Source organism: Mya arenaria, chromosome 4 (genome assembly GCF_026914265.1).
Source record: "Mya arenaria isolate MELC-2E11 chromosome 4, ASM2691426v1".
Lineage (NCBI taxonomy): Eukaryota > Metazoa > Mollusca > Bivalvia > Myida > Myidae > Mya > Mya arenaria.
In genome coordinates this window covers 3873980-3887238 of record NC_069125.1, presented here as the reverse complement: position 1 = coordinate 3887238, position 13259 = coordinate 3873980, and the positions used below count along the sequence as shown (strand labels likewise).

Here is a 13259-nt window from a genome sequence, read left to right as displayed (position 1 = left end):
CAATCGTCTCATTAATATCATCTCCAAAGAACACAATATTTATCAAATCGTTATGGGTTATTTCAATACACTCGTGACATAATAATGATTTTCAACCGAAACCATTTATTAACAGGTATTATTAACATGAAATAAAGCATTATAAACAACAATGTGCTTAAAAATCGACGTATTATTGGGGATTATGTTTTTTCATTATTATTTTTTTTCATTTTTTATATTGTTTTCTCAATTCATTGACTGATCCGGGCGTTCTGAAATCTGGGCCTCTAAAAACAGATTTTTGAATATCATTCCCACCATTTTAAATGTCTTCTTGCCAATCAGTAAGCAATGGTTTCGTCTACCTCTACAGCCTCTTAAAATCTGGGCCCCTTGATACAGATTTTCAGTATGCATCTTTCCAATTTAGAAAAAAAACGATACAATTTCTTTCGAGTATCATGAACCTTTAATTATATTTGACATTCACAAGACTATTAGTATGAAATTCTGGGCAGAATAAATAAACATTTTTTATATTAAATTTTGCGAAATTTCATTTAATTGTAAAAATTGAATACAACTCTTGTTCTTGTTTTGCTTTTGCCTACCGCATTTAACCATTTCCTACCGGAAAACGGCGTTGACGGCCAATTGAGGACCCAATTACCTAGAAATTCAACCCGACACCATTTTAATTAGATGGCTTAACAAAGTTGGTCCAATTTATACAAGCAGCAACCTATTCTTTCAATCAAACACAAATTATTCTACTCTGCGAGCTCACCGGACTTGTGAAAATTGATATTTATTTACTGAAACTCAATCATCGAATATTTCTGAATAAAGCTATTTAATATTCTTTGATCATCAGAGCTTAAAATCTCTTACTAGTTCAAAATCGGAAGTCGGAAAAAGTGAAGGTTCTAAGACATTACAGTAGACTCTGTGTGGGCTACTACGCATTCTGTCATCAGGTACAAACGTCTTCTGATACCCCGTACCTTTGGTTAAAAGCACATTTTATTGGGCGTAATGTCCAAGTAAACATACTTCATACAATGACCTGTCACGATACGTTGTTGTTCAGAGAAATTAACTATTAAAAGCCAATACCAAACAATTCTTTAACCGAAGTGAGACGTTCACAAATTTTCGAAAATATTGTATACTTCCACTATACTAGTAATTGGCGTTAACGTGATACTCGCATTTAAAAATAATATATACACATGTATAGCAAACGTAAATTTTAAGTGATAAACCTTTAACTTCTAACTAAATAATGCATTTATGGAAAACACAATACTGAGAAGAATATTGTAACCATGGATTTAATAGTTGAAAACGCTTAATATTAATCGACTGGTGGGTTATAAAAGATTTACAGTGATCAACTATCGTCTCATTAGGTAGAAAAACCGTGTTTTCTGCACCTACCTTTCAAAACAAACAGGGTCTTCTTAATGGGAACCATTGTTTTCGACATTTATTTATCCTTTTTGGCATAATAAAACAATTGTGTTTATAATAATGCAACATCATATCTAGGAGTAAGAGTGAATCTTTAAGAGCCATGTTGCTGCTGAGATAAGATCACCGAACGTTGTCGTCCACGATGTAGTTATTTATATTCTTGTCCTTCGGGATCCTTGAATATGACTTTGATATTATCAAATAGGACTTTGTGATCATAAAATTGGACTTTGTGATCATTAGATTGGACTTTGTGGTCATTAAAAAGGAGTTTGTGATCATTCAATAGGACTTTGTGATCATTCAATAGGACTTTGTGATAATTCAATAGGACTTTGTGATCATTCAATAGGACTTTGTGATAATTCAATAGGACTTTGTGATCATAACATATAGAGTAACGTTCGAGGCAGTGTTAGTGGCTTTTGAATTCATTATAGCTTCAGTATTTTTTTAAAAAAGGAATAGCAGATCTCATGTGATTTCTAGTGGAATTTGAAATGATCATACACTCCATCAGAATAGTTTATTTTTTTATTTTCTAACTCCTTGTCTTACCCAATACTTGTTTTTTGAAGGAACGGACAAGGAAACAGAAAAAAAGAACAGAAATAGTTACCTTAATACAGTTTTTTTCAGAAATGCCTTGTAATATTATCAATATCATATGACTGGTCTTTGATTGAATACAATTCTGATCAGAACGACCTAACGTGCATTCTAAAATAAGTAAGCAAGAAAAAAAAAACACTGGATACAAACTTTGGAAATCTGGCTAAAATGTGGTCTACATATATTGATGAATAATTTCTGTTCCTCTCATTGTGTAAGCATAATAACGGACATACACTACAAAGGAGTATGCCCATCTATCATGTGACACATTTCAAAGTTCAATTAGCATTCAAAGCTCGTTTATTTAAAAATGGCACTCCATTCTTTTGTCTGCAACGTCACTTCATTCCGCTTATATTTGAAAGCTATTTCAATACGTTCTAATGTTTTCCCTGGCAAGTTATTGACTGGGGACAATGCAACGTTTATTTAAACATTACAAGGCCACAGACATGTCCTATAATCAACAATGATTTTAAAACATCGCTCAATTTACAACGACAACAGCTATTAGACTGAATTTTGCAATCGGAAACTCTGAACACACCCAATGATTACGTTCAATATGAAATATACTGCAAGGAAAATAAAGATCGTTTATCTTATATCATTTATATTTAAAAGAACTCACTCCTAGCTTTCGATCAAAATTTTGTTTTACCGGTTATGAACCTGAAAACTCGTATTTTATCATAATTTTACATTATGTTTTAAAAACTGCAGAACAAAATTATAGTGGGCGGACTTAGTGCTTGTTTTACAGAATAAAATGAATTTAAGTGTAGAAAAAAAAAACACTTCCTTTTTAAGTTTAAAGCAATAAGGAGCGGTTCAATATAAGAAATGATACAGAATACTTCGGATCTCCTGACTTTTAGTAACCTCAGCCAGAAAACGTTCAACGTCTGTAGCCTGACTGCGAGGTCACAATAGTGCAAAGTGGTTCTCAGTGGTCTGTATACAATTTCTTAAATAAGGCCCGCTGAAGGCTACTTGTGTGTACCAGCTAAGCAGGCTCTACTTAAGCGTTTCAGTCCAAAACCAGACTGTCGTTTGAATGAGCTTCTTTGACAGAAAAAGATGTCTTTCTACGTAGAAAACATTTTATATTTGTTTTTAAAGCAATAAAGAGCGGTTTGATAAGAACTAGTACAGGCCATTCCGGATCTACTGACACTATACTGACCTCCCAGTCCGCACACACACATAGAATTGATCTCGGCCTTTGGCTTCTGTCCGATCAAAGTGAGTGGGCTGACTGGTCGGTCACCTTTCTGTAAGAACGCACTCAGTGGTATTTACTGTTTTGGGACTAGGGCACTTGTGGCCTAGTTCATAGCCAAAAACGCGCTCTCTGCATTCTCAAGCCGCATCTGGGGGTTCACTGACGTAATGTATTCATACGCTGTATTTTGATTGGAGTGCCGATAGCGAATTTGAATAATCAAAGTAGTACCAGAACTGATTACAATGAAAACATCCAATAAAAATAGTTCTCTTAACAATTCAAGCTAACTGTATGTTCTTTTAAATGAAGCACAAGAAATTCATACGTAGCGAGTGAGTTAATCGGGTTAACTACATGAATATTCTTGCATATTGTCAGATTATATGCAATAAGAATATGAACATATTGGAAGAGTACGCATCGAAATTTTTCCGTTCAACGCTCTGTATTGATAGACTGGTACCCTCTTTCTCTTTTATCCGAAAAGAAACCAGTATCGGCTAACTGCGGTGCCTGTCGCGCATTCGAAATGTCTTATGAATTCATACGTAAAGCGAATAAAGCGTGCGGTCTAAGTAGAAAACAACCAGGAAAGTTGGTTTAAAAAAAGTATTGTTATCCTTTGCATACAATGTTGGTATTCCGAAGTCGGTCCCTGTTCTTTTTTTCGACATAATTTGCATGTTTCCGTGATATTGTCTTTTCGATACAAAGTTTTTTAACTAATCATCGCATGGCACTTAACACATTTTTAAATACAACATGATTTTGGTATTTATTGTTCAAATACTATTAATGTTGACTAAAAACCATATGCCGCGTACCTGTATATATTTTTTAGGAAAAGTAAATCAGGGTACCAGTCTACTTATTGACCTCAAAATTTACTCTGATTAGAGCGGCCGAATGATTCAGACAGACATGTATGTTATCACTACTTCCGGATGCTGATGATGTGAATTTCATAGTGTTTTATTGAGGAAATTTATCAATAAAGCCGCCATTGAATGATTACCACCATCAAACGGATTTATTTTCATCTTACCGTGGGTAGCATTTTTAATTTGACACGTAAATTTTCAAGCAATACCAAGTTCGTTTTGCAAAATGGAGATAAAAAATATCAAATATGCGCATACTTATTTATGAAGTTTCATTCTAAATGAAGCCACATGCATGAATATGTGCACAGCATCTATGAATAAGATGATTGTCTACCTATTTGTATAGAAAAGTCTTGGAGCCACTCTCAGTGTAAGTACATGACATTGTGATAAACCATCGCCATTGATAAAACAATCTTGCATGCTCAATTTTGATTTCCTCTCTTACCACAGACAGGGGGCAGATTGCGTTGTTTTGACACAAAAGTTTTGATAAAGTTACGGCTTCTTAAACATATTAATTATTATGTTGACTTAAGTTTGTAGATAAGAACTAATGGTATAGGTGATGTGAGAATGATCTCGTAGGTCTAAACCCCTTTTGGTATTGTGAGTTTTTTGCTCCAGTCTTGTTCAGTTTAGCTTTTGAATATTTTCAAAGTAACTGCAAAACAAGTCCAGCACGCTATCTAGAAAGACTATGTCAAAACCCTGACCAGATATAATTTCTTGTCTTTTCAAATTACCAACTTGGCAATGGTTTTATCATGACATAGGATATTGGTTTTAAAGAACATGTTAGTGTTTTTGTATGTGGAATGAAATATCATAAGTGGCACTAAATTGAACATAATTTATAGTTCTCATTGATATTACACATAGCCCCAAGTACATGATGATCTAAGATTTAAGGCTTGGATGGAGTCAGGGCAAGTAAAATGCATATTAATACATTGTACTTTCCAACGTAAGAACTGTTTGTTTATTAAAGTAAATAAAGCAATCCCCACACCAAGGAACTGCAGTATTGCTTAACCAGCTTAATTGACATTATGAGTTGGAGTTCAAATTGCTGCAATTAAAGGCACGTCTAGTTTGCAGAATTATTCAAACTCTGATTTAGCAATCTTAATATAGTTATATGAACTACTTTTGCGAAATGAAAGCTTTTTTAGATTTACAAGGACGGGTGAAAAGTATTTGCCAAATGTACTGCAACACCTGATACCTGTTGCTTAGGAATCCAACAAATTATTGGCACTCCAAATATTACAGTACTATTCAATTTGGAGTGCCTGAAAAGAAAGCTTCTTGATTCTACATTCAACATCTTCTTTCTGTATGACATATTAGACCAGGAGAATCATGAATCTACAACCTTTTGCATCTATTGAGATAGGGAGCTATCAGGACAGTGACATATAACAATACAAGAATGGCCAACTGCTGCAATTATTGAGTTATCTAATGCATACAAATTAAGATGGAGAAAATAATTCTTAATTTTTCCAAACTACTTCATTAAGCATCTTGTATGTAGTTGTCTTTTACAATGATTGTTCAAAGTTACAATGGCCCTGTGGGTTAAAGATGCTCTGAAATGCAGACATTGTAACCATTGTTATACTGATTATCTATATGGAATTATACCTGAATGACAATGCTGCTAATATACAATGCAATGTTTATCGTTTGCGATCGATCTGTTCCTGTGCACTTTTTTCCACGATCATATTGCAGATGTATACCAGATCATATTACAATTCCATGCAAACATTCGCTATATTTGCGCTGGTCCAATTGGGCAATCAGGCTTCTATCTAAATTAATCAATCGTCTCATTAATATCATCTCCAAAGAACACAATATTTATCAAATCGTTATGGGTTTTTTCAATACACTCGTGACATAAGAATGATTTTCAACCGGAACCATTTCTTAACAGGAAATATAAAAATGTAATAAAGCATTATAAACAACAATGTGCTTAAGAATCGACGTCATTGCGGATTATATTATGTTATTATTATTTTTATAATTTTGTTATTTATTGATTGATTGACTGATTGATTGACCAATTGATTGATTACACGATTGATTGATTTGTTTGTTTTTATGTTTGTTTGTATGTCTATTTATTTCTTTATGGGTTTTTTTCTTTTTATCTTAATATTATTTTTTATTTTATTTTCATTGATTGATTTTTTATTTTATTATTCATTTTATTATTTTATTTTTTTATGGTCGCGCCCAAAACCCCACTTACGACAATAATGGAAAAAATGCACGTCCAAAGTTGACCCCATTTCCGCCTTATCCTCGGTACACGTCTGCAGCACAACTCAAAAGGACATGAGTACAATTACAGGATAATAGGAAAAAAACGTTTAACACGAAGCAAAAACACTCCAACATAGAAATCGGAGTGAAAACTTGTTACATGAAACTCCCATATAGAAATCGGAGTGAAAACTTGTAACATGAAACTCCATATAGAAATCGGAGTGAAAACTTGTAACATGAAACTCCCATATAGAAATCGGAGTGAAAACTTGTTACATGAAACTCCCATATAGAAATCGGAGTGAAAACTTGTTACATGAAACTCCCATATAGAAATCGGAGTGAAAACTTGTTACATGAAACTCCCATATAGAAATCGGAGTGAAAACTTGTTACATGAAACTCCCATATAGAAATCGGAGTGAAAACTTGTTACATGAAACTCCCATATAGAAATCGGAGTGAAAACTTGTTACATGAAACTCCCATATAGAAATCGGAGTGAAAACTTGTTACATGAAACTCCCATATAGAAATCGGAGTGAAAACTTGTTACATGAAACTCCCATATAGAAATCGGAGTGAAAACTTGTTACATGAAACTCCCATACAGAAATCGGAGTGAAAACTTGTAACATGAAACTCCATATAGAAATCGGAGTGAAAACTTGTTACATGAAACTCCCATATAGAAATCGGAGTGAAAACTTGTTACATGAAACTCCCATATACAAATCGGAGTAAAAACTTGTAACATGAAACACCTACATAGAAATCTGGGCAAAATCTTTGTGACACCAAACTCATACATAGACATTTGAGCAAAAACTTGTAACACGAAACTCCTAAATAGAAATCCGAGCATAAACTTGTAACACGAAACTCCTACATAGAAATCTGGACAAACACTTTTGACAGGATACTCCTAGATGGAAATATTGGCAACAACTTGTAACACAAAACGCCTATACAGAAATTTGGACAAAATCTTGCATCACGAAACTCCTTGTTGCAGTAGCAGCAGCAGCAGTAGTAGTCGTAGTAGTAGCAGCAGCAGTAGTAGTCGAAGTAGTAGCATCAGCAGTTGTAGCAGTAACAACAGCAGCTACTAGTAGAAGAAGCAGTAGCAGAAGCAGTAGCAGTGGTAGTAGTCTTAGTAGTAGCAGCAGCAGTCGTAGTAGTAGCATCAGCAGTAGTAGCAGTAACAGCAGCAGCTACTAGTAGAAGAAGCAGCAGCAGAAGCAGTAGCAGAAGTCGTAGTAGTCGTAGTAGTAGCAGCAGCAGTAGTAACAGCAGCAGCTACTAGTAGTAGAAGCAGAAGCAGTAGCAGTAGCAGTAGTAGCAGCAGAAGTAGTCGTAGTAGTAGAATCATGAGTATGACAGTGTCGGGTTAGGGTTGGCGTTTCGCCAACGAGCATATAAAAACCATTTTTCCATCCTTTTTCAGACTGGACCACACTATTGCTCCTGAAGCCTGGGTCAACCGTCAGCCCCGTTGACGTATGGTCTGACGTCTCGAGCTCGTACAACAGTGACGTGAATACGACATTCAGCGCTTTGATGGCCTCCGGCTCACAGGGCTACCGGAACCGGCCGGTTGTCGATAACTGGGCGTCATATGCACCGGATAGAGTTAGTATAAAAAAATTCTAAGTGATTCCAATACACACACAAATATATGTGAACTTTTGAAGCCTTGTAAACCAATATTGTTTTGGTATCATTTTAAGGTTTTGTGTCCAGAAAAAGAAATATACAAAACTATTGAAATCAGTGTATTAACAATATTGGCCATCAAACATTGCAAAATTAAAGTGGGAATTGATACAGACTCATGTTTAACAAACATTGAGTGATAAACCTTTAACTTTTTACTAAATAATGTATTTATGGAAACTATTTATTACTGATAACAAGATATTACTGTGTATTTAATAGCTGAAATATTAAATGACTGGTGGGTCCTAAAAGATTAACAGTGATCAACTATCGTCCCATAAGGTAGAAATACCGTGTTTTTGCACCTTTCTTTCAAATTAAACACGATATCCTTCATAATTACCATTTTGTACCATATTTATTAATCCTTTTCGATAAATTAAAACAAATGTATTAATTGTGGTACATTTTATTTAGGAGTAAAAGCATCTTTCACAGAGCTATATCAGAGTACTGACTTATTTGTAGAGAAGATTACTAAAATTTCCATAAGGGATTCTGCTAATTCTAAAAAAAGGCATATCAAATAATCTTTGGGACTAACGATACGTATAGAACGGCAGGACATAATGTAATTAGAAATGAGTTTGAAGTAAATTTCAAAATGACAAATCGTTCCGTACGTGCATGAACGTTTTTCGATTTGATTTTTTAAAGTTTCTTAGTTTCTCTGAAATAGTTGGTTTGGAGTTTAAAACGTAGTGTATGGGAAATGGAAAAGGAAATGGAAATGTCTTTATTTACTTTAACATCGATCAAATCTTATCAGAGAATGGGCACAACAATTGTATTTAAAGGTGTTCAATAAACGCTAACGTGAAATGTGGAGGTCTGGTGATATCATAACATTTTGGTATCAAATTATCTGAAACAATTGTCTTTGGTATTGGGAAATTGTAAAATACTAGTAGGTCATTTTTCGTCCGATTTTGTTTGAAATAAAGAACAAAAAAATCAAACTGCATCTTTTTTTATTTTCTTTTTTTGTTACTTAATTTACATATATATAATCAGTAAGTGATATCAAAGTTAAAAATAAACGGGACCACTAGACATCAACATTAAACATCACTACCACTTGATGGCTGAAAAGACAACCAGGGATGTTATTCAATGTAAGTCTTCAATGGATCTAAGTTCGATGTAGCTAATCGGATTACTTAAGTCGCATATCAATATATCTGCATTGGGAACATTATTTCATCCATTTTAAATCGAACTTAATGTGTCATCACAAATGTCCCATTGTTGCCTTGTAGGTCCAAACCGAAGCACTTTATATCAAGTTTAGTGTCCATGTTCATGCTGCCAACTGGATTGCTGGAAAGATTCACGTTTAAAACCTTAAGAAAAGCTCTGACAACCAGAAAATAATTCCGCAGATTTTACCGACAAACTTCCATTTATTAGAAGTAACGAAAACTAACGTTCATTCATTACTAAGAAGCTCGCACATGCGCACTGGCGGATATAAAAAGCGTTATCGGGGGCATTTCCCGCTGAACTCTAAGAAAGATCGCATTTGTTTTGGTCTTCTTTGCGTAAAGTACCAAACATACTCTAATTTTAACTAAGTAAACACAAAAAAAAATCCAATGCTTTTTCCTCTCACCCTTTTTGCTTTTCTAAACCTTTCATACCGGCTTGTCACTTGTTACATAAAAACGTTGTTTCCAAATCAGTCTCGCGATAAAAACGTAAACTATCCTTAGGTCACATGTCGTCGGTTGGAGTTCATATAATTGCATCGTTAAAACATGACATGTATCCTGTTCATTTATATACAAATTTTCTGTGGAATGCAGATGATGTGATAATGTCGGATACATGTTAGTCGACTTGACGAATTATATGCAGACAATATATCAAAATTATGTTGCTTGCTCGTTAATTTACTGTATATTTCGACCTTTTTGTCAGGAATAGTGTCCAGCTGCACTTTCACAGATTAACCGTTTTGAAAACTTTGTTTTGATTTGTGGTTTTGGAATGAGCCGGTGTTCGTGTAAAAGTCAGGAAACCAGTCAAAAGATTAGATCGCAGATTTTCATATTTTTATAATGGAAAATTAATGTTTTATGGCTAAAAGCGTTACTACTGCTTTAAAAAAACTGCAATTTTCGGACGTTTTTCAACAATTGGCGATCTATTCTATAAGAAAATATCTATTATGACTGAGTTGAAGGCATTGATGCCAAAAATCAGCTGATTCTGAGACAAAAAAATAAAAAAATGTCATAACTGTCTATCTGTGAGAGCGCAGCTTTAACTATTTTATACATTATGGACATGTCATGCTATATCTCATTAAGTCCACAAGATTGCATGAGTACCTTATACTGTGTGTGTATACCACGTGATAAAGTGCGTCATAAATGCTATGTCGGAAGGCAACATTTTGCTACAAATGAAGGCTTTAAACGAATATAACTTCACTATTTCTTCACCAATTTAAATGAAACAAAGTGCAGTCTAAGCCACTTACACAGCCCCGCCTTCGGTCTTTACCAAAGTTTGATTGAGAGTTTAGTTTATTTAAACACTTCGACAAACCTTTTCACAATACGGCCGTCTGACGGGCACTGTCAAAACATTATTTTGGGAACAGGTTTGTCGAAGTGTTTGAGGAAACTAATCACCTTATCAAACGTCGGTGATAAAAAGAGGCGGGGCTCTAAATAAGCGGCATAGACTGCCCTTTGTATCATTTAAAATGGTGTAGTAAAACAAAAGTTATCTTTGTTTTAAGTCTTTATTAAGCAAACTGTTGCCATCCGACGTAGGATATATGACGTAATTTATCACGTGGTACACACACACTGATTATCAGTCTCATTTTAAAGTACGAACATTCGGAAAGCGTGTCGGGACAAATATACAAACAATCGTATGAATTTTGTAAATATTCGAAATTATACAATGATTTAAACGCATGGAATAAAGATGACATTATAATGAAATTGAATTGCTTTTCTGAGTCTGAGTTAAGACTCGGACTCGCGACTGTTCGTAACCATGGATCTTGGGCTCAGTTTCACCAACGACTTGAGTCTGAGTCTCCTAATAACGAGATACTACCACTCATTTGGACTAAATATCTTTAATTTTTGACGAAGTCAATCCTTATTAGGACTAAGCCTCTCCTATAAATGAGATAAAATCTCCCGATAAGGCTATACTACATTCATTTTTTATAGATTGTTCCATAGGATGCCTTCTATCCGAGGCATTGAGGATGAATAATTTAGCAATTAATTATACACCTTTATACACCAATTTGCTTTTTTCGCGGGTTTGAAAATTCTGCACTGCAGCATACATTCATACGTGACACAAGATCGTCACGTGTGATTAGGAACCCAGTGATACACAATGATAACCGTTAGGCTTCAGAACTCTTTGGAATATTAATCTATATTTTATTTTAATTTGCAATTTTGTTTCGCATAAAAGCAATGAACGTTAAGGGAAATTTTTTGGTTGAATAAGAATCGGAGGTATTGTGTTCTCTGAATCTTTTTATAGATGAAATTTATGCTGAAATGCTCGGTTCAGAATATCGCCTACTATTGTGTCCTCGTTAAACTGAGGCAGAAAGAAGGTTTTCAATCCGTATTCAAATATATATTATAACCACCTTCATAGTTACAGAGCTTTTACATTCTTTGCAATGTTTTCTCAATGGTCAAGCCAGCATTTCATAAGAATACGGTATTGTACTGGGCACATGGTTTGCACGACTTCCATCGCATCGGCGCCAACCACGGTACTTTCTTCCATCACACTTCATACATACCATGGGGCAATTTACTGACAAAATCTCGTTTTAATGAATATGCATGAGGCAGGAGAGACAACTCTTCTTCTAATGAATTCCCATGATACACTTAAATATTTTTAATAACAATACAATGTCAATGTGGTCTTCACTATTGCCAAATATTCTTGAACTGTTCTCGGCGGACCCGGTTCAACTCCGGCAATCGCCTGAATATTTTTCAACCGTAAAACATCTAATATTTTGCGGAACCAATGAAACTGCCTCATTAATTATTCATGATTACGAGATTGTCCTAGCCAAATTGCCCACGGTACACAACGAAGCATAGCGAAGTGTGTATCGGGGATATCAGACGATGCCCACATCGATGAAGTTTTCTATATATATCCTCGACTAACCATTATTCGCGGATGTAAGTGATTAATAACAAAAAAGTTGAACAAAACAATTTGTTTACTGACTTCATCAAACATGCCATTTATTCATCCTTATTTCCACAAGTATTTAAACACAACTGGTCAAAAGCTCACGTAAATATTGTCAACAGAGTACAGCCACTCATACTAGGCCACCGTCTTGATTCTAGTACCAAGCTCTGTCGTAATCTAGGTCTAAACATTTCAATGAAGCTAACACTATTTTGATCAATTGTTGTTATTTTTTTTGAGTTGAGACATGTTAAAATTTCAACTTTAAACACAATCTTTTACAGTTTTTTTGTAAACCCAACATTATATCATTGCAAATTACACTTTATTCTTCTCGCAGTTGGGGAGAGAAGAACTAATCCTCATCTTAACATTCTTGATTCTCTAAAAGCACAGGTGCCTTCCTCTATTGTACAAACTCATGTCTAAGAGCAGTTGGAAAATTAAGTCTGTATTGCCTGGGTTGTGCCAAAATAAAAGAAACAGATATTAACATTCATTAGTTACATTATTTTGACATTAAGACTTTTGAATTGTCTTACTACAATAATTTTGGCCATTGATAATATGTATATACAGAAGAGGTAGCAGCCAGCGTGTTTTGAAAGATGCTTTGTGGCAGATATGGTTGTTTTCCATGACAATACAATTCTTACAATATTTTCTTTGCAATGTGCACACTTGTTTGTAGTGAATTTATCTGTTGAAACATTCTTTTCGCGAGTTTGACAGCTGCTACGCTATTGAAAACCCGTAATAGCCTCGCAGATACGCTCAAATCTCGCAATAACCAGATACAAATATTTCCGCGAATTAGAGGTCGGTCGCGATCATTCGGAGCTCCTCGGCAATTTATATCGAAA

The 13259-nt window shown here is 34.6% G+C and overlaps 1 protein-coding gene across 1 annotated transcript in view; it reads left to right on the top strand.

Annotated features, from left to right (window-relative positions):
• LOC128233033 (uncharacterized) overlaps nt 1-13259 on the top strand; it is a 39457-nt gene that overhangs the window by 12744 nt on the left and 13454 nt on the right. The window contains exon 2 of the mRNA XM_052946889.1: nt 7916-8100. Coding sequence (XP_052802849.1) covers nt 7916-8100 — 185 coding nt within the window. The remainder of the gene's footprint in view (nt 1-7915; nt 8101-13259) is intronic.